Source organism: Argopecten irradians, chromosome 9 (genome assembly GCF_041381155.1).
Source record: "Argopecten irradians isolate NY chromosome 9, Ai_NY, whole genome shotgun sequence".
Taxonomy (NCBI): domain Eukaryota; kingdom Metazoa; phylum Mollusca; class Bivalvia; order Pectinida; family Pectinidae; genus Argopecten; species Argopecten irradians.
The window spans coordinates 38,075,088-38,097,928 of record NC_091142.1 but is presented as its reverse complement, the minus strand read 5'-3'; the positions used below and the strand labels follow the sequence as shown (position 1 = coordinate 38,097,928).

At 38.0% G+C, this 22,841-nt stretch overlaps 1 protein-coding gene across 3 annotated transcripts in view; it reads left to right on the top strand.

Moving 5' to 3' along the window:
• The window catches only part of LOC138332261 (clathrin heavy chain 1), a 35,714-nt gene extending 13,538 nt beyond the window's left edge, over window positions 1–22,176 (top strand). For all 3 annotated transcript variants that reach the window (XM_069280281.1, XM_069280280.1, XM_069280279.1), the window contains 27 exons: window positions 4,296–4,457; window positions 4,776–4,889; window positions 5,101–5,274; window positions 5,597–5,794; window positions 6,089–6,289; window positions 6,500–6,592; window positions 6,990–7,172; window positions 7,574–7,711; window positions 9,100–9,192; window positions 9,559–9,630; window positions 10,465–10,645; window positions 10,894–11,057; window positions 11,459–11,727; window positions 12,087–12,209; window positions 12,685–12,796; window positions 13,024–13,146; window positions 13,579–13,724; window positions 14,145–14,328; window positions 14,648–14,840; window positions 16,479–16,636; window positions 16,938–17,102; window positions 17,275–17,431; window positions 17,711–17,829; window positions 18,143–18,706; window positions 19,287–19,508; window positions 19,871–19,946; window positions 20,147–22,176. In XM_069280281.1, the coding sequence (XP_069136382.1) occupies window positions 4,296–4,457; window positions 4,776–4,889; window positions 5,101–5,274; window positions 5,597–5,794; window positions 6,089–6,289; window positions 6,500–6,592; window positions 6,990–7,172; window positions 7,574–7,711; window positions 9,100–9,192; window positions 9,559–9,630; window positions 10,465–10,645; window positions 10,894–11,057; window positions 11,459–11,727; window positions 12,087–12,209; window positions 12,685–12,796; window positions 13,024–13,146; window positions 13,579–13,724; window positions 14,145–14,328; window positions 14,648–14,840; window positions 16,479–16,636; window positions 16,938–17,102; window positions 17,275–17,431; window positions 17,711–17,829; window positions 18,143–18,706; window positions 19,287–19,508; window positions 19,871–19,946; window positions 20,147–20,310 (4,548 nt within the window). In that variant the 3' untranslated portion in view covers window positions 20,311–22,176. The remainder of the gene's footprint in view (window positions 1–4,295; window positions 4,458–4,775; window positions 4,890–5,100; window positions 5,275–5,596; window positions 5,795–6,088; window positions 6,290–6,499; window positions 6,593–6,989; window positions 7,173–7,573; window positions 7,712–9,099; window positions 9,193–9,558; window positions 9,631–10,464; window positions 10,646–10,893; window positions 11,058–11,458; window positions 11,728–12,086; window positions 12,210–12,684; window positions 12,797–13,023; window positions 13,147–13,578; window positions 13,725–14,144; window positions 14,329–14,647; window positions 14,841–16,478; window positions 16,637–16,937; window positions 17,103–17,274; window positions 17,432–17,710; window positions 17,830–18,142; window positions 18,707–19,286; window positions 19,509–19,870; window positions 19,947–20,146) is intronic.
• The last annotated feature ends 665 nt before the right edge of the window (window positions 22,177–22,841 follow it).

The window sequence follows — 22,841 nt, the reverse complement described above, 5'->3', positions numbered from 1 at the left end:
TATAAACATCAGTGGCTCCCCCTGTAGTGTAGGTGACCTCCACACAGACCCAATATAAACATCAGTGGCTCCCCCTGTAGTGTATGTGACCTCCACACACAGACCAAATATAAACATCAATGGACCCAATATAAACATCAGTGGCTCCCCCTGTAGTGTAGGTGACCTCCACACACACACCACAATATAAACATCAGTGGCTCCCCCTGTAGTGTAGGTGATTGTTTGTTTGTTTGATTTATTAACGTCCTATTAACAGCTATGGTCATGTAAGGACAGCCTCCCATGTATGCGGTGTGTTGCGTGTATGTTGTGCGAGGTGAGTGGACTGGGAGACTGCGGTATGTTCGTGTTGTGTCTTCTTGTATAGTGGAACTGTTGCCCTTTTTATAGCGCTATATCACTGAAGCATGCCGCCGAAGACACCAAGCAACACACCCCACCCGGTCACATTATACTGACAACGGGCGAACCAGTCGTCCCACTCCCTTTAAGCTGAACGCTAAGCAGGAGCAGAAACTACCACTTTTACAGACTTTGGTGTGTCTCGGCCAGGGGACAGAACCCAGAGCCTTCCTCACAGGGGCGAACGCTCAACTCAAGGCCAAAAGTGAGGCGGTGCCAAGGGAGGCATTAGGAAAGATAAAGTCAGTTAGGAAGAAGAGAAAAGATAAGATCCTAAATTTAGTCGCCTTTTACGATCATGCAATAGGGGCAGCAGGTACAATTCTAACGCCCTACCTGCAGGGCCAAGTGTAGGTGAACTCCACACACACACACAATATAAACATTAGTGGCTCCCCCTGTAGTGTAGGTGACCTCCACACAGACCCAATATAAACATCAATGGACCCAATATAAACATCAGTGGCTCCCCCTGTAGTGTAGGTGACATCCACACACAGACCAATAAAAACATCAGTGGCTCCCCCTGTAGTGTAGGTGAACTCCACACACACACACAATATAAACATCAATGGCTCCCCCTGTAGTGTAGGTGACCTCCACACACAGACCCAATATAAACATCAATGACTCCCCCTGTAGTGTAGGTGACCTCCACACACACCCAATATAAACATCAATGGACCCAATATAAACATCAGTGGCTCCCCCTGTAGTGTAGGTGACCTCCACACACACACATTATAAACATCAATGGCTCCCCCTGTAGTGTAGGTGACCTCCACACACACACCCAATATAAACAATAGTGGCTCCCCCTGTAGTGTAGGTGACCTCCACACACACACCCAATATAAACATCAATGGCTCCCCCTGTAGTGTAGGTGAACTCCACACACACCCAATATAAACATCAGTGGCTACCCCTGTAGTGTAGGTGACCTCCACACACAGACCAATATAAACGTCAGTGGCTCCCCCTGTAGTGTAGGTGACCTCCACACACAGACCCAATATAAACATCAGTGGCTCCCCCTGTAGTGTATGTGACCTCCACACACAGACCAAATATAAACATCAATGACTCCCCCTGTAGTGTAGGTGACCTCCACACACACCCAATATAAACATCAGTGGCTCCCCCTGTAGTGTAGGTGACCTCCACACACACCCAATATAAACATCAGTGGCTCCCCCTGTAGTGTAGGTGACCTCCACACACACACACCCAATATAAACATCAGTGGCTACCCCTGTAGTGTAGGTGACCTCCACACACACCCAATATAAACATCAATGGACCCAATATAAACATCAGTGGCTCCCCCTGTAGTGTAGGTGACCTCCACACAGACCCAATATAAACATCAGTGGCTCCCCCGGTAGTGTAGGTGACCTCCACACACAGACCCAATATAGACATCAGTGGCTCCCCCTGTAGTGTAGGTGACCTCCACAAACAGACCCAATATAAACATCAGTGGCTCCCCCTGTAGTGTAGGTGACCTCCAAACACAGACCTAATATAATCATCAGTGGCTCCCCCTGTAGTGTAGGTGACCTCCACACACACACCTAATATAAACATCAGTGGCTCCTTGTATAGAAGTAGGGTGAGTATCTGTGCACTTCCAGCTTTTGATAAAACTGTTGTTTTATAAGCACAGTTCATGAAGTCCAGCCATGCTTATATAAAACAACTGTCTATATGTCAGCCTGCACTCACATTATTATTTCCAATAATGTATTCACCAAGCCTCCCCCAACATATTTACAGAATGAAGCTTGGAGAAAATTGGTCACCGATATATATAGATGCTTTTATTGAGTCTTTATAATTCAAGCCTATGTGAAGGTATACTAAAACTGGGAACGCTTGGTTTGAAGGAGTACAAATGTTATAGAGGGTCAGTTGAATTAATGTAATGAATAAGTAATTTGATGATATATTTTCTAAACAGTTGGTTTTGAAATTAATTGTCTATGTAGAGAATTATTATGCATAATTAAGTTTATTAAATTCAATTACCCGGTAGAAAGGTAACTTCCCATTTTGATGATAAAAAAATTTAAAAGGGCGAGCTCTGATAAGGGAGAATCTGATAAGTTGAAAACAATATAAGGCATGAGACAGCTTGCTGGCAGTGATAGTAACATTTTATGTTAGTTGTTTGTAGAACTAGCATTGTATGTAGTAAGGTAGACTGTCTGTAGAATAGGGTGTATTTCTTGTTTGTTTGATCTCTATCCCTCTCTTGGTGCCCAGCCTGGCAGTTGTCAAGGGCATGTAACCGTGTTTCTATTAGTTCCTCTACCACGACAGTGGTGACTGAGCTGAGGTTACTCGTGTTTATTCTGTTTCCATAGTCATCATTTTCAGGTATTACTAAAATCTTGTGGAGCTAAATTCATGTTTTTCTTGGAATTTAAAAACAAAACTGAACTCATGCTGCAGATCTAGAGTTGTACATGGTTTTGAGATGATGAAAATGACATTGTTTTCGTATGCTATGTATGATATGTCCCACGTTGTGGTGATGTGAAGGAACTATATACCACAACTCAGGCAGAATTACTAGAAGGTGGGACTTGCTGTGCTCATATAATGTCATGTCACTATCTCTGAAGTATTGGTGTGGATTTAGCTCCATATATGTGTGTGTAGATTATAGATGACTGGTTTGGTGTATGTGGTAAGGTTTATGCATGACATGTTACCAAGGTGATTGTTGTCATGTGCATTGATTTATGTTTCTTCATGTTCTGTGTCTTTGTCACTTAAAAACAACCAGAGATAAAAAATGAAATGGGAAACACCATATAATAGGCACATAATATTATAATCAAGATTATTATATTCATCCAAAAATTTGACAGTCATCAGTGTTGTACGGAAAAATTCTTAAATTACATAATTTGATGTTAAGACAATGCTTATATGGAGGAAAGTGTAGCAGGTAAGTTAAGATATGGTGAGGCTGCTTCCTCATTGTCGACAATATTGATGCTATTTCTTTGCAGTAAATCTCCTTGTATGTTCAATGTTCAAATGCAGAAATGTATCAAAAGTATGTTAAGTTCAACATAAACTTTCTAGGTATTATTTAAGTTTATTTCAACCAACATTACTGTATTGTTTGACATAACAATAATATAAATCAAGCTAACATTATCATCATTAACTAAATGGGTGGTGTACGCGTATTATAAACTAAAAGGTGGCTTGTAGCACTTTTGCTTTGGATAACATTATAGTTATTAACTTCAGATAACTTCCATGCATATTTTAAAACTAATTCTAGATAATTGATGAAAATGATCTCACTAACCTTTCCATGTATAGATTGAACACATTAACATCAACAACATCACATGCAAGACATTTCTTTGATAACTTCGGGATGGAATCCGCAAAGTACAGAAAGAGTTTTTCAAGATCTGACCATAGAATACTAATTATTAACCGACAGATTATTGTATCTCTTATCAAAATGATATCAGCTTACAGATATATTCGGACTAGTCTAATCAGGAACTAATCATGTTGTATTCTGCTATTTATAGACCTAATTAAGTGTATAATCTTAAGAGGTTGCTTACATAGTTTATTAGGTCATTCATTATAATTCATCTGCACCGTCTTATTTGAAACACCTTCAAATTTTGATTCATTACAACTTTTCCATTTATTTAATTAAAACTAATCCATTAAGCCATCTGTGCACAGTTTTCATGTTATTTTCTTTTATTACGTTTTCCACGGCAACTGACAAGTGGTTCTCCAAATCACTTAGGGCTCTGGTCAATATGTGTACAATAGGTCACTTGACAAGAGGTTTTATTTAATTGTGATTTGTCAGGACTTCATAAAGAGAGTTTTTCTATTTCAGCAAAACCGTGTTGTGGGTGCAATGCAGTTGTATTCTGTGGAGAGGAAAGTCAGCCAGCCTATCGAGGGACACGCCGCTGCCTTCGCTACATTCAAGATGGAGGGCAACACAAACCCTTCAACACTGTTCATGTTCGCAGTGAGGGGCGCCCAGGGTGGTAAGGTAGGTGGTAGGACAGTATGATTACAGGGCTGCTTAGTAAACAAACATTATTTCCAAGGTAAAGCAGTAGAAATTTGTTTACTTTGACAAGGTTTGAACCCAATGTATTGTATCTAAATAAATGTAAAATTTACTTAATAATCAGAACTGATTACTGCAATGTATTCGAAATTTTAATGAGTTAAAGTGTTTGAAAGTTTAATTTAGTTCTGAATGCAAAGTTCTGGATGCATATTTTCAAAGGATACATTTTCCTAGAAAACTACTGCTATAAATTGATAATTTTAGTAACATTGGACGATGATTGTTTGTTTCCAGCTTCATGTCATTGAAGTGGGTCAGCCACCACAAGGAAATCAGCCATTCACAAAGAAGGCTGTAGATGTGTTCTTCCCACCTGAAGCCCAGAATGACTTCCCAGTAGCCATGCAGGTAGGTGTCCTCCCATTGATAAATCAGCTTAACAGCTATTGGTCGTGTAGTATTTGTTATAATTCCTTTGTGCACTATAAGGGAGGTCTTTATGACATGGGAAGTTACATGGTGTGTAACTCTAGAATCCAGTATTTGGTACCTAGTACCTTGCCTTAGAATGATTAAGTTATTAAGTGTTGTAAGATAAATGGAACCTTTGGTTTTGTAGGTGAGTCCAAAACACAGTGTATCTTTCCTTATCACCAAGTATGGCTACATCCACATGTATGACATAGAGACTGGTACCTGTATCTACATGAACCGCATCAGTGGGGACACCATTTTCGTCACAGCTCCACACGAGGCTTCCTCGGGAATCATCGGAGTCAACAGGAAAGGACAGGTACAGTCTCTTGATACGCTTAGTTGTAGCTTCAGTTGCTGCAGACAAATAGCAGTTTTATCTTTCATACATGTCCACAGGGAGAAATGTTAACACATTTGTCAGTTTCAAACATTAATTTAGTCACAGATATTTAAGTTCATTGACATTTAGTCAACTACGAAAATAGGGAAACTTAACCCCCTTGAATAAAAGCAACTGTACATGATAAACTCATCAGGTCTTGAATTTCACTTCAAAATATCTGAAAGTAATATTTCCTGAGGATTAATTACCGGTTATGGTGAACAGAATTTGTTAATGTGATGTATGTGTGTTATAGGTATTGTCTGTGAGTGTTGAGGAGGATAACATCGTCCAGTACCTGACCACCACACTACAGAACCCTGACCTTGCCCTCAAGGTCGCATCCCGTGGCAACTTGCCTGGTGCAGAAGACCTCTTTGTCCGTAAATTCAACAACCTGTTCCAGAGTGGAAACTATGCTGAGGCTGCCAAAGTAGCAGCAGGAGCTCCCAAGGTAACTACAGCTTCTACAGATAGTTCTACAGCTGCAACTTGACTATTCTACAACACAAAATGAAAAATTCTGATCTTTGATAGGAAGAATTTTCCAACCTCAAATGAAAAATTGAGCTTTTTTTAACAGAGATCAAGGAATTTGTCGAAATCAACAATCATATATATCTTAATTGTAGACTTGATGGTGGCAGCAATAATCTTGATTGAAATATTATTAAAATGAAAATCTTTTGATTTTTTTGGGTATGAAATTGCTACACATTGTGATAATATGCGATTCCTTTCTCCCTAGGGTATTCTGCGAACCCCACAGACCATTCAACGATTCCAACAGGTACCCGCAGCCACTGGCCAGACTTCTCCACTGCTCCAGTACTTTGGTATCTTACTGGACAAAGGTCAACTCAACAAATACGAATCCCTAGAGCTGTGTCGACCAGTTTTACAGCAGGGCCGCAAACAGCTGCTGGAGAAGTGGCTGAAGGAAGAGAAGGTGGGTAGTATATTATTATATAAAGTATTAAAGTCTGCAGAAACTAATGTAAATTATTTGATCATGCTTCACTTAAGTACACAGCTAAAATGTTTTCCTTAATAGTACCAGTAGTGGTAAATTAAATCAATTGCTTCAGGGAGAACAAGAAATCTGCATTGGTATTTTTTCATCCATAAATTCAGATTAATTTGCCTTTGTATGTTTCAGCTTGAATGTAGTGAAGAGCTTGGTGATCTAGTGAAGGCCACAGACCCAACTCTGGCTCTGTCTGTTTACCTCAGGGCCAATGTTCCCAACAAAGTAAGTGTTAGAGCAGCTGCATCCAAACATTACTTATAAAGTGAATATCATTTAATTTAACTGCAAAGATATAAAACAAATAGCATGTATTAAAACCAACATAAGGTGTAAAATGAGTGTTTTCTTTTTGATCCAAACCCATAGAAGGAAAGGATTTTCCACAAATTAACATCCCCAATATGTTGATTATGATGCAATTGAATTCTGTATACCACTTAATTTCCCCGAAATGCAACTTATAACATTAAAACCATATGTTTAAGGAAGTACAAGTGACTTAGTGCATTCATAGGTTTGTTATGAATTCTTCAATCATGAAACTTGTTCATATTTATAGTATTTGATAAACCTCAATCACCTATTACATCTGTATTTATGTACTCATTTTACTTGACAGGTTATCCAATGTTTTGCTGAGACTGGACAATTCCAGAAGATTGTACTGTATGCTAAGAAAGTGGGCTTCACCCCCGATTTTATATTCCTGTTGCGTAACATTATGAGGATGAACCCAGAGCAGGGCCTACAGTTTGCCCAGATGTTGGTACAGGATGATGAACCTCTGGCTGACCTTAACCAGGTAAACATTATAGACTGAAGAGTAATCCAGGTGAGAATTACACAGCTGGTGCTGGTCTAAGCTGTCAGGAGCAAGTATGTATATATAATTCAACAATTGAATGTCATATTTAGTAAGTCTGATAGAGAATAATATTACAAAGGACAAAAAACAATTAAGCTAAGGAAAAGAAATTTGCATCTCATGTTACATCAGTGTAGATAACAATTCAGAATCTAAGTTACGGAATGTTATTAATATTTTGCTTAGGTAAAACAGGTCCATATTCTCAGATTTCAGTATGCCTGTTACAGTCATCTTCAGTTTCTCACCAAGTGGTTTTTCATTGTTCCATAGACTATAGATGTGATTGTTCTGTATTCCAGAGATGATAATATGTGTGTTTATGTCATTTTCCACAGATTGTAGATGTGTTTATGGAGTTTAACCTGATCCAGCAGTGTACATCCTTCTTGTTGGACGCCCTCAAGAACAACAGGCCGGCTGAGGCTCCACTACAGACCAGGCTGCTAGAAATGAACCTTATGTCTGCCCCACAGGTCGGTTAGGTTAAAACACAAAAATGTCTACCCCACAGGTCAGTTAGGTTAAAATACAAAAATGTCTACCCCACAGGTCAGTCAGGTTAAAACACAAAAATGTCTGCCCCACAGGTCAGTCAGGTTAAAAAAACAAAAAATGTCTGCCCCACAGGTCAGTGAGGTTAAAACACAAAAATGTCTACCCCACAGGTCAGTTAGGTTAAAAGTTAAAACACAAAAATGTCTACCCCACAGGTCAGTGAGGTTATAACACACAAAAATGTCTGCCCCACAGGTCAGTCAGGTTAAAACACAAAAATGTCTGCCCCACAGGTCAGTCAGGTTAAAACACAAAAATGTCTGCCCCACAGGTCAGTTAGGTTAAAACACAAAAATGTCTACCCCACAGGTCAGTTAGGTTAAAACACAAAAATGTCTGCCCCACAGGTCAGTCAGGTTAAAACACAAAAATGTCTCCCCACAGGTCAGTTAGGTTAAAACACAAAAATGTCTACCCCACAGGTCAGTTAGGTTAAAAACACAAAAATGTCTACCCCACAGGTCAGTTAGGTTAAAATACAAAAATGTCTACCCCACAGGTCAGTTAGGTTAAAACACAAAAAATGTCTACCCCACAGGTCAGTTAGGTTAAAACACAAAAATGTCTACCCCACAGGTCAGTTAGGTTAAAACACAAAAATGTCTGCCCCACAGGTCAGTTAGGTTAAAACACAAAAATGTCTACCCCACAGGTCAGTTAGGTTAAAACACAAAAATGTCTACCCCACAGGTCAGTTAGGTTAAAACACAAAAATGTCTGCCCCACAGGTCAGTTAGGTTAAAACACAAAAATGTCTACCCCACAGGTCAGTTAGGTTAAAACACAAAAATGTCTACCCCACAGGTCAGTTAGGTTAAAACACAAAAATGTCTACCCCACAGGTCAGTTAGGTTAAAATACAAAAAATGTCTACCCCACAGGTCAGTTAGGTTAAAAACAAAATGTTACCCAAGTCATGTTAGTGGTTAAAATACAAAAATGTCTGCCCACAGGTCAGTCAGGTTTAAATACAAAAATGTCTGACTCACAGGTCAGTTAGGTTAAAACACAAAAATGTCTACCCCACAGGTCAGTTAGGTTAAAACACAAAAATGTGTACCCCACAGGTCAGTTAGGTTAAAATACAAAAATGTCTGCCCCACAGGTCAGTTAGGTTAAAATGAAAAGATGAAAAAATAGTGTGTCTGTAATTTTCTTCTTCCCTGTCATACTTTAATATAACACATATACAATGACTGATTAATCTGATAAAACACTAAGAGATCCATTGTCAAATGAGTTCTACTTGTACTTTAGATTTCCACATGCAGTTGGTCTTACATTTGGTGTGATTTCATTACTACAGGTAGCAGATGCCATTCTGGGTAACCAGATGTTTACCCACTACGACCGAGCACATGTGGCCCAGCTGTGTGAGAAGGCAGGACTCTTACAGAGGGTACGTCTATATATCAGTACTAAGGACTCATTGTAGATACACAGGTCTTGTAGATGGTAGTTTTTCCAAATGATTTTGTGAAGGACATTTATAGGGATGGTTTCTATACAATTACAAACAAATAATTTGCACGCTCATGTATTGTCTTGTCTGTAAGATTAATTTGAACTGTTGACTTTGATGTTACTGCCATTATTTTTCATCTACCAAAAATAAGTACTCTCTATGAGAGAGAAATTTTACTGTGTAATCTGTTTTGTCTTTCTTTGTTTTCTTCTTGTCAATTTTAAACTACAGATTGTTAGCGTTTTATATCATTTAATGTGATCACTGTATAGATTGTATTCGACAATTTTGTTGTTTTAGGCACTAGAACACTACACTGATTTATATGACATCAAGCGAGCAGTTGTACATACCCATCTACTTAATCCAGAGGTAAGTCATCTAGTTACTCTACCCTGCCGGGGGTCTCTGTCATTACTAGGTCAACAACAGCTCTGTTAATGTACAATCTACTTAATCCAGAGGTAAGTCATCTAGTTACTCTACCCTGCCATGGGTCTCTGTCATTACTAGGTCAACAACAACTCTGTTAATGTACAATCTACTTAATCCAGAGGTAAGTCATCTAGTTACTCTACCCTGCCGGGGGTCTCTGTCATTACTAGGTCAACAACAGCTCTGTTAATGTACAATCTACTTAATCCAGAGGTAAGTCATCTAGTTACTCTACCCTGCCATGGGTCTCTGTCATTACTAGGTCAACAACAGCTCTGTTAATGTACAACTTGTTTTCATAAATGAAGATCAGAAGTAATATTAGGCAACCGAGAAACAGATTGGTCTTCGTTGTTGTGATTGTGACCAATGGCAATACACTTTGGGCTCTGCTGCGAGAGCAAATGTTCTGATCCAAAAAGAGTGAAAAACTTCCTGAAAGTAAGTTAATGGTAGTTGATTATTGTGGTGAAGGATGGGTGACACTGAGCTGCTATTTACACCAGTCTATAGAAATCAGTGTCGCCCTAGATAAAGCAGTTCCACAGACAAACTCATGCTGTATTCTATTGGCATGATGTTTCGTATGAGAACTTACATGGTTTATTGGTTTGGTACAAGTGAAATAATATACTAATTAAACAAATAGTTTGATGTCTTTGTGATTTAGTCTTAAGACAGTTTTACTTTAATCATGTAGCAGTTGATATCTGCCTGTAGCAATGTATAGATGATGATCCATTAAGTGAGATGTTTCTGTAAATGTTTCAGTGGCTGGTGAACTACTTCGGCTCCCTCTCTATAGAGGATTCCCTAGAATGCCTGAAGGCCATGCTCCAGGCAAATATTCGCCAGAACCTACAAGTCTGCGTACAGATCGCTACAAAATACCACGAGCAACTCGGAACACAGTCTCTTATTGAAATTTTCGAGTCTTTCAAAAGTTTCGAAGGTGAGTTGAAGTAATATTGAGTTGTAAGGTGAGTTGAAGGATAATTGGGTTGTGCCATTAAATGATTTGTTTGATTCTCTGTTATTGTGAATATGAAAAGGTTGATTATTATTCATAATGTTGATGTGCTGAAAAACAAATAATGTTGTGCCCCACTTACACCAAAGGATACCCAAACTATAACAACTTGTGTCAATAAATGTACTAATTCTGTTAAATATCAAAAAATATATTTTCTTTTCCCTCAGGGTTGTTCTATTTCCTCGGGTCAATTGTGAACTTCAGTCAGGATACCGATGTACACTTCAAGTACATTCAGGCCGCATGTAAGACTGGACAAATCAAAGAGGTGGAGAGAATTTGTCGCGAGAGCAACTGTTATGACCCTGAAAGAGTGAAAAACTTCCTCAAGGTAAATTAATAGTCGCCAATAATTATGGTGTAGGATGGGTGACACTGAGCTGCTATTTACTCCTGTCTATAGAAATCAGTGTCACCCTAGATAAAACAGTTCCACAGACAAACTCATGCTGTATTCTATTGGCATGATGTTTCGTATGAGAACTTACATGACTAAGGTTTGATATCAGCTAAAGATAAACACTTTGGTGTATGGCTAATCCAGTTTACAGCTCCACCCTTTAAATGTAATAAAGAAACTTTGTCAAAAATTTCAGTCCTTTGATATATTGTATTGATGTGCTATTTGAAAATGCATGCTTGAGATGTCCTTATATAAAAATATTGACAACATGTTCATGAAGCTTATATCTGGTGATATTTACGAGTTCTGACACTTTCTTCCATTTCTAGGAGGCCAAGCTTACAGATCAGCTACCATTGATCATTGTGTGTGACCGATTCGACTTTGTCCACGACTTGGTGTTGTACCTGTACCGTAACAGCTTACAGAAGTACATAGAGATTTATGTACAGAAGGTGAACCCCGCACGTCTCCCCGTCGTGGTCGGTGGTCTGTTAGATGTGGACTGTGGAGAGGATGTCATCAAACAACTCATCCTTGTTGTCAAGGGACAATTCTCTACTGACGAGTTAGTGGAGGAGGTCGAGAAACGTAACAGGTACGGCTCCAAAAATGTTATGTGACCTTTTGAAAAAACTATGTACAGTCGCCATGTCTGTACATTTATAAAGGATTCTTTATCAAGTATGATTATCACGAGTACTCTTGATCCAAAGAAACATGATGTATCTTTTTACATTGAATGTGATATTTCTGTTGCTATTACTAACCATGTAAAAATATCTCCTTTCCTAAGTACCTATCAGTTTTTGGTGGGAGCAATTTATTTTTTAAGCTTTTTTACATTACAAATACTCTGATCTGATGCATACATAATAAGTTGGGGGAAACACTGTTTTAAAATTGTTTTCTTTTTAAAAACAAAATGAAATAGTAATAGTTGAATATTGACTTCAGGATGAAGCTGCTGTTGCCCTGGCTGGAGATGCGTGTTCATGAGGGAGTACAGGAACCAGCTACACACAACGCTCTCGCTAAGATTAACATAGACAGTAACAACAATCCAGAGAGGTTCCTCAGGTAAGTGTTGTATCAGTAAATCCAGAGAGGTTCCTCAGGTAAGTGTTGTATCAGTAAATCCAGAGAGGTTCCTCAGGTAAGTGTTGTATCAGTAAATCCAGAGAGGTTCCTCAGGTAAGTGATGTATCAGTAGAGGCAGAGAGGTTACTTAAAGATGCTCCACCGCCGACATAGCATAAAATATATTCATTATTTGAACAATAATTGGTGTATTATCGTATATATATATATGTCGGCGGTGGAGTATCTTTAAGTATTACATACACATACATGAACAGTATGTTGTATTATTGGTGGAGACTGATAGTAATTTGATGTTAAAAGATTTTTGTAAATCAAATAATTAAACTGGAAAGCTTAAGTCTTCTAAAGGGTTTTGAATCAAATACACAAATTAGAATGACCATAATTAGATTTATAGCTGTCACTACATAAAATGCTCACCCATCACTAACTATAAAAATTGTCTTTACAGAGAGAACCAGTTTTACGACAGTTTGGTAGTGGGTAAATACTGTGAGAAGCGTGACCCTCACTTGGCTTGTGTAGCCTACGAGAGAGGACAGAACGACATGGAGCTAATCAAGGTCAGTTATAATACACTCAAATAGATTCTAGAATTTTTGGATTTATTGTCAGATTTCAATTAAATATGCTTTTATCAGAATTCATATTCATTAATAATCAACATTAGATGATTTAACCTTTTTTCGAACTGGAAGTATTACATTATGTAACTTCAGATCTCTTGAGATATGTTCTAAAATTTTGTTTCGATGTAAAATTTATAACTAAGACTGATTGTTTTGTGCAGGTGTGCAATGAGAACTCGCTGTTCAAGAGTGAGGCGAGGTACCTGGTACGTCGCCGGGACACAGACCTGTGGGCTGTCGTGTTACAGGAGGACAACGAGTATAGACGTCAGCTGATCGATCAGGTCAGTACACATCTACAAAAACACAAGTGATGATGTGTGACATGTGATCAAAATCAAGTACAAAGATTGAAAATTTGTTTTATTTATCTGTATGAATGGACCGTTAATGATGCATTTATTGGACCAATTTTATACTAGGGTATAAGAGAAATACAAGTTGATATAATGGATTAAACAAGCTGTTATTATATTTCTATCATCACGCTATTTATAAAAGTTAGGAGATACTATCAAACCTCATTGTTATTATAAAATGTCATACCTCATCTTGCTACAAAATCAAAGTGGCTTTCATTATGCCTCAATATCCCAAGTGATTCAGATAACCAGATACATTTTACCTATGTCTTCAAGTTATCTACGAGCTTATCATGGCTACTGACATAAATAATGAAATGTTTTAATATTTTACTTGACCATTGTATACTACAGGTTGTACAAACTGCTCTGTCAGAGACACAGGACCCTGAGGATATTTCTGTCACAGTTAAAGCTTTCATGACCTCCGACCTTCCAAATGAACTTATTGAACTTCTGGAGAAGATTGTTCTGGAGAATTCTGTTTTCAGTGACCACAGGTAACTAACAGATGTTACATAACCATAAACTGGCCACCAGATCTAGACATTATCTACACTCTGTTTTCAGTGACCACAGGTAACTAACAGATGTTACATAACTATAAACTGGCCACCAGATCTAGACATTATCTACACTCTGTTTTCAGTGACCACAGGTAACTAACGTATGTTACATAACTATAAACTGGCCACCAGATCTTGAGTTAGGCCGTTTTCTAGGCATAGTTCATACTCTGTTGTTAAATCAAAATTAAGGATTAAAATGTGTACATAAGGGTATGACTGCGTGTCGTTTGGGAGACCATTACAATGAATAGTTCAGATATTACTATAGATATTTTGTAAAGAAAGCTAAAAAATCGAATTTAGATATTTTGTTTTTACATGAATGATAACTGATCCATTTTGTTTTGACAGAAATCTACAGAATCTGTTGATCCTGACCGCCATAAAGGCTGACCGTACACGAGTGATGGAATATATCAACCGCCTCGACAACTACGATGCCCCAGACATTGCTAACATTGCTATTAGTAACGAGCTCTTTGAGGAAGCCTTCGCTATCTTCAAGAAGTTTGAAGTAAACACATCAGCTATTCAGGTATGTACTAATAAACTTAAGTTTACCCGTATCCTCTATTTCTGTCAAGACTGCAAATGATCGTCAGGGGGGAATATTTAAAGCTCATCTTTGGATCCTTTACAGTATCTTTATTCTCCGAGATTATTTTAAATTAAATTGTTTCGAGAGAAAAGAATAGTTGTAGGCAATATATGAAAAGCAAAATATTCAGTAAAATGTGTTCTTCATATCCATAAGAAGAAATATCTAAATGGTAATTTAAGATAAACACTGATAGTGGTCTAGTCATTTGTGGTCATCTTAAAAGATGTTTAAGGTTTAAATGTATTGTGTACAGGTATTGATAGACCATGTTAACAATCTGGACCGAGCCTATGAGTTCGCTGAACGATGTAACGACCCTGCTGTCTGGAGCCAGCTCGGAAGAGCTCAACTGAACCAGGGACTAGTAAAGGAGGCCATTGATTCCTTCATCAAGGCTGATGATCCTTCAGAATACATGGAAGTAGTCAACGTAGCTAGTAACAACAGTAAGTTGGCTCTTTTAATGTCTTATAAAGGAACATTTTGGTTATCAAATTACTTGCATGTCTTACAGAGTGTTTGGTTTCCTTAGGAACTGTAGAATACTTAAGTTTATCACAACTTTCTCACAAAGATATTGATTTTCTGACCACCAGCTTATAAAATATTTTTATTGTTCCCAAAAATTGTTTACACTACAGTCAAACCTGTCTATAACGACCACTGAAGGGGAGACAGAAAAACGGTCACTATAGACAGGTTGCCTTTATAGACAGGTTGGGGCTTTCATGCCAACCAATGAGCCAGTAAATAAAACAGAAGTGTATTAATACAAAACAGACCTGCTACTGGGTGTTTATATATAATCATTGTCATGCATTATTTAAGAAATAATTGTCTCAATATATTTCCGTGATTTGTGTTCGTTTTATTTTAATGCAATCGGAAATTTCGATCATAACAAAATCAATTTGTTTTGATACATAGTAGATTTTTTTCAGCTATGAACATAATCATTACCTAATTACTGACTTCACATGGCCCGGAATTATCTGTGAACGATTATTTTCAGAAAATGTATGCGTGTAATATTTTTTTACAACACATTCTCGCTGGCAAGTCGTATGTAATGTTGCCGTGTAACCAGTTTTGACGGATTAATCTCGAAACATGAAAGATCGATTTGGAGGCGTTTTCTCACAATATACAGTCTAAAAACTATTAAAATCACAATGCAGGTACACATATTAACTTTCAGTAACATTTCTACCAAGAAATCGGACCGTATTTTATTTAGAAACACGTCGAGAATATACCCGGGTCACAACGGGCGATAATCCGACTGACTCTAATCGTAAAGAAGAACATAAATTTATTGGCCTAAATTGAAATAGCTTAAGTACAGGCCATTTCTTAGTAATAAAACAATGCTAAATATCGACAATGAATAACGGAACACATTAAATAAATCGGCATGTTTTATTTTGCCTATCGTATCATCCGAGTTGTGGCTTCAAAATCACGCTTTACGAGTGATCTTTTCGTGCACATGGCGTTCGTGACCAAACATAATTTCAGTCTTTGATAGGCATAAACGGTCGTTAAAACTTCCATCCTTAAGTTGGCAACCATATTTGTACCTCAAATGTTACGAACGCTAGGTTATAAACCAAACAATACTGTATAAACAATTCATAGCTTGGGCTTCAGTAATGGCTGCCATTTGCTTACAAAGGGAGTTAATTACCGGAAGTAGGTCAAAGGGACGCTACTACACATACACTGTACTCCGTACTCGAAAAGTCGATCTCAGGGACCGGTCGTTATACAACTTTGACGGGGCTAAAACGACCGGTCGTTAGCCACATTAGACAGGTGGTCGTTATGCAGAGTGCCATTATATAGTAAAAACGCACGGGGAGTCTAAAAACCGGTCGTTATAGACAGGCGGTCGTTATATACAGGCGGGCGTTAGACCAGGTTTGACTGTTCCCAAAAATTGTTTACTATTTTCATAACCGTTAATTAGCTTGATCTAGAAGTTATAATGCCAATATCTGATTTGATTGTGAAACTTCCAAATACATAACAAATAGTAGATTAGAAGCAAACATTTACAGATGTTAAAACGTTTGTGTTTACAGATAGCTGGGAAGACCTAGTAAAATTCTTACAGATGGCAAGAAAGAAGGCCCGCGAAACATTTATAGAAACAGAACTTATTTACGCCTATGCAAAAACGAATAGACTAGCAGATTTAGAGGAGTTCATTTCTGGACCCAACCACGCAAATATTACACAGGTAAGAGTACCATGAATCTGCTGTTATTTCTGACTAATTTTACAGCATTGATTAAGCCGAGATCCTGTTCTGAGTTATGTATCATAGAAAAGCACAGGCTCTCAGGCCAGGGGTAAAGAATTTTCTCTAACATTGATTTGGCAGCCTAAACATTTATCAAGGTTTCAGAAATGTTTTATTGGTGTATATTTAAACTGATGAGAAATATTGGGACAAAGTTTTATTTGATAATAACAAGGTCTAATACAAAGATGAAAGCTAAAGCTGTTACTTATGGTTATTTCTGCGTTGTTTACTTTAGGTGGCTGACCGTTGCTTTGATGACCAGATGTATGAAGCAGCTAAACTGCTGTACAACAACGTGTCAAACTATGCACGTCTGGCCATTACATTAGTTCACTTAGGAGAATACCAGGGCGCTGTGGACGGGGCACGCAAGGCTAACAGTACAAAGACATGGAAAGAGGTAAAGGGCCATACCATCAAGCCTTGTTACACCACATTATCTTTCCTTTATCTAAGTTTCAAAATTTTCATAAATTTTTATGACTGGTATGTTATAATTTTTAAGGCTGAACACTGAAGTTTTCCAAGATCTTTTAATGCAAAATTATTATTTGTCCTTTGTTCCTGTTTAGGTGTGCTTTGCTTGTGTGAACAATGAGGAGTTCCGCCTGGCCCAGATGTGTGGGCTCCACATAGTAGTACATGCTGACGAACTAGAGGATTTAATAAATTATTACCAAGACCGGGGCTACTTTGAGGAGCTTATATCCCTACTGGAGGCAGCATTAGGTACGTTTTCCTTAAAATAGAGCTTCAAAACATACATATAGACGTTAACTTGTCCAGCTGCTTATAAGTTCATGTTGTAAATTTGAATAATTATCACTCATATCAAAATGTTAGGAAATCTTGTCTAAGGGGAGGTAACCAGTAATTATTTGGTGCTTTTAACGCTGCAAGATTTCCTCGCACAATGATAAGGGCTAGGTTTATCTGTTTCAGGAGTAAATAATGTGAGCTTCAATTGTTTGGTCAGGATATTAATTCTAAATATATTTTATGTTTCAGGTTTAGAAAGAGCCCACATGGGTATGTTTACAGAACTAGCTATTTTATACTCGAAATACAAACCAGAGAAGATGAGAGAACATTTAGAACTATTCTGGTCCAGAGTCAACATTCCAAAGGTAAGCATTGTTAGTTTATCAGTAATATCATAATTGTGTGACATGAATAATACCAATATTGATGTACTTTTATTTAACGTTATTTTGAATGTTCAGCTGATCAAAAATTGCTCCCTTACAAGTTGTTTGGGTCTTTAGTTGTGATGTAAAACTGAATAGAATTCTGTAAAACAACTTAAAGCCAAAAAAACTTGTTTTGAAATGAAAATTACAAATTTAATTCGTCATGAAAGAAAATTGTTTTACAGTATTGACAATAAACCTTTCTGTTGACTATATTGTCCTATTGATGGATGTATTTTATACATTGTAGGTTTTAAGAGCAGCAGAACAGGCTCACTTGTGGCCCGAGCTTGTGTTCTTGTACGATAAGTACGAGGAGTATGACAACGCTGTAATCACCATGATGAGTCATCCAACAGCAGCGTGGCGCGAGAGTCAGTTTAAGGACATTATAACAAAGGTCGCCAACATTGAGCTATACTACAAAGCAATACAGTTCTACCTGGACTTCAAACCACTACTACTGAACGACCTACTCTTGGTTCTAACGCCCCGCCTCGACCACACGCGGGCAGTCAACTTCTTCACCAAGGTTAACGAAATTCCACTGGTGAAACCATATCTACGGGCAGTGCAAAAGAACAACAACAAGGCAACAAATGAAGCGCTGAACAACCTCCTGATTGAGGAAGAGGACTATCAGGGCCTTCGTACGTCTATCGACGCCTACGATAACTTTGATAACATCACCCTAGCCCAGCGTCTCGAGAAACACGAGCTGATTGAGTTCAGACGTATTGCTGCTTACCTCTACAAGGGAAATAACCGCTGGAAACAGTCAGTTGACCTCTGTAAAAAGGACAAGCTGTTTAAGGTAGGGCATTACTGTCGATATTGTCGGAACCATGATATGGGCATTACTGTCGATATTGTCAGAACCATGGTATGGGTACAGTCGAGCATCATTAATTCGAACTCTCAAACACATTAATTAAAAAAATGATGTTCATTTGACCCAAAGTTTTCACTTTACATTTAAGTACAAGTAACTTGTACCCTGATCAGTTTGATCTTGGTCCTGGTGACATAATTTATTAAGGTTTGAGTCTTGTATTCAAACATTACACCACAAAAATACATGTGGTACTTGTAATTAAGATCTTCATGTGTACAACGGCAAGTAATTTTGGTGTTAATTCATCTATGCACATATCTGTTTTAAATTATGACCTTGCTGTGAAATGAGGTTGTATCTATTTATATAGTGTTGCTAATGTTCTGTCCTGTTCCAATTTCATATAGAGTTGGAGATATGTTTATGTGTTAAACAAAGTCCAAAATGTGTGTGTTCAGAACACTCCAGTATGACCAGTGTTATAAACTCTGTCTATATCTTACAGGATGCCATACACTTCAGTATGACCAGTGTTATAAACTCTGTCTATATCTTACAGGATGCCATGTGTTATGCGGGTGAGTCGAGGAACATTGACATCGCAGAGGACCTGATCGCTTGGTTCCTGGAGAACCAGTACCATGAATGTTTCGCTGCCTGTCTGTTCCAGTGTTACGACTTGTTACGACCGGACGTGATCCTGGAGCTGGCCTGGCGACACAATATCATGGATTTCGCCATGCCATATATGATTCAGGTTGTGAGAGAATACATTTCCAAGGTGAGTAGCTTAATCTTTTTATAAATAGAACAGTACATGTACATAAAACCGGTAATGGAAGATATTGTCTATGAATAAATCTTTTCCCACAAACAATAAGACTTTTTAATAATTCAAAAAATTCAGTGCAGTGGTTGTCCTAAAGATATTGAAACAACATTAGATATGTTGAATGGAATAGTCATCACACTACTATATTAATTGAATTTTTCATGAAAATATTTTGTCCATTTTCAAATGTTATTATTTGAAGTAATCTTTTAGATTTCTTCTCGTGTATCCTTGTATTGTCATGTTGAAATCCTATTCATTCCCACGAATGGAGCGGCCCGTAATATATGTCACTATTTTGTTGTTTACAGGTTGATAAACTAGAGCAGTCAGAAGCTGTACGTTCAGAAGAGGAACAGAAGGCAGAGGATCGCCCTATTGTATTTGGTTAGTATAATAATAGAACATCTTACTTATAACAATCATATTTTTCAATTGTTCAAAAGTATAAAACACATGAAAACCTTTAGAATAATAGTTACCTAACAAAAAGCAAATTAAAAGTAATCTTGTTCAAAACAATATTAAATTCAGAAAAGAAAATTAATATTAGTGTTAATAATATTGTGTGTGTATGTGTGTTGTAGCGGAGAACCAACTGATGTTGACTGCTGGACCAGCCACCATGATTCCTCCTCCCCAGGCCCCCTCGCCCCAGCCAGGCTATGGAGGCCAGTACCCACCAGGAATGGTACCAGGCATGGCCCCCGGAATGGCCCCCGGAAATGTTCCGTATGGATACAGCATGTGATCATCGTCATTCCTCGTGTGTTTGTTTTCATCACGACTGGACTTGATAGGGACCCGAGAACTATAGATAGATACCGGTCAGTCTGACCGCCGTATGGTCAGCTGACTGGTCATTTCATTTTTATTGGTCGTCCTGTTACCGACCAATCAGTTGACTGAAGAGCGATGTTTGTTGTGATCCATGTTAGGACATGTTAATGTTAGCAGCCTGTTGATTGGATAGGCGAATGGTCATGTGACTACATGTACTGCACTGTGTGTCTGTCCTCCTGTGATTTACTTTTTTTTTTCCGTTTGTTGAAATATGGAGACGATGAGAGAATGTAGATATTAATGTATTATTGTGATAGAGGTGTCTTTGACGGCCATGTTTTACCATGAGGGAGTTTTCTGTGAATGTATGAGCCCCATACATAGTTATTAGTGTCCTCTGTTATGCTGTTTAGCACTTAAAACGTCATCAGTATTGCTGCTCCGGCAAGTCACATGTGTCTACTACTCCAGGTCTGTAAACTGTCCATTTGGGGACCCAACAGTACAGCAAACATGCCTTACTTCAGGCTTTCTTAGAAAAGAAAGTGTATCTCCAGACTCACCTGGAAATAACGAAGTTGTCAGGTAGCTGTTCTGCTCTGGTTTCTTGGGAGGTTGCAGACTTGTTCATCTGTGTGAATGTGTTCACAGTTGAAGAAAATGTCCTATCCACACAGCTTAATGTGATTTAAAGAAGTATGTTTGAATTTAATGGAAAAGAAGTTTCTATGATGAAGCTTGTCACATTGTCATTTGGCATGTATTTATAGATTGTTTTGTTTTTGCGGTTGCTGTTCCTTGCTGTACGTTGTACGTCTGTGTTGACGTTAAACTCGGCTAGGCCCATCATCAAGTGCTTGCTCCGGATCAAATAGTATGTAAGTGCTGTAAGTTAAGGGTTCACCCTCATATCTTTCTTTTATTATTATATACTTTTGTTATTTGATTTGAAACACGTTTGTTTTGATGAGATTTTTAAATGTCAAATTGTATTTATAGCGTCTGTGGCATGTAGATTAGGACTATTTATTGTGCATCACATCGTGTTGTCATGACGACACCAACCTTATAGTCACACGGCGCGGCTGTTCAATAGCCCGACTTTATCACAAACTTCTGTATGTTATGTATTGGCAACTGTGCACTTAGGCCAGGTGCAACATCGGTCAACTCGAAAAATTTCATTGTTAATTATTGAAATTTTGTGTGTTTATGTGAAGATGCTGAGCGACATTTTCGTCACCTAGCAGTTAAAATACATTCTAAGTGTTGTGTATGGTATAAAGGTCATTAGTCTACTCTCCCCTCCAACCAATGGACTGGCCTAACCAGTCCATTTCACAGGGATGGACAGGTTAACATGAATTAATGTACAGAGTCGGGAAATAACCTGGTCACCCCTGTAACTGGACCAGTCCAGGGTTTGTGGGGCTCCATAGGGGGACGGGGAATGGGGTATATAAATCATGTTCAGCTAGAAATGTCAGGACTAAACATTACTGTGGTGGGGATCGTTATATAGGGGACAGGCCCGATGATTTGTAGAATGTTCCTCTCCATTGTAAAACAAGTATGTCCATTTTAACTAGTTCTTGTTGAGGAAAAATGAGGAAAATGTGTGTGTATAAAGGAAGAGCTATATAGCCAATCAAACAACCCATTACAAATTACCCAAGTTTTATATATATATATATATATCGTGCATCTTGATTGGATAGAATGATGTTGTATGAAAATGCCAAGAAAACACATTGTATTAGGTAATATTAGTGTTATGTGTAAGTGTATATGTACACATACATGAGGAACAATTAAAATGAATGTACCACAGTAACGTAGTCTTCTCTCTTTTATTTGATAACGGTTGAAGTAAACAGTACTGAAGAAGTCGTGGGACAAACTGTTCATTGTTCTAAGGATGAAGTCGTGGGACAAACTGTTCATTGTTCTAATTAAGATGATACAAATTATTGAGGAATAATTCTCCGAGTTGTAATTCAATTCTGCAAGGGGAAGTAACTCTTAATACCGTATTTGAGCCAATAAGCACACAGAAAATGCTTAAATAATTGAGGGCTGTTTACAGGACCAAATATTGAAGTAGCCATAAATCAACGTGCAAAAGATATTGAATAGGGAAAGCATTTGTATTTAATATGAGGCAAGTGAAATGAGGTGACAAGATGGGGGGATGGGGTGCTTATTGTGTCAGATAAGGTACACTACCAGATACTCCTAAAAAGCTGACCAACCAAAAAGGTACTCTTTGTATTGAAGTTAGCTAGGAGAGACGAGTAGAGGATGAAGGGTCAGTTGTCATCTTTTTTAATTTACACCTATATATGGATATTAATGATAGTGATAGTGCCCCTGGATTTATCTGCATGTTGACGTAGTAGAAGACGAGATTTTGACGATATGCTACCTGAACATGAAAACATTTAAAAAGATACTTGGTAGACTTATAAATACAAGGGCTATCATTGAAATACAATGTTT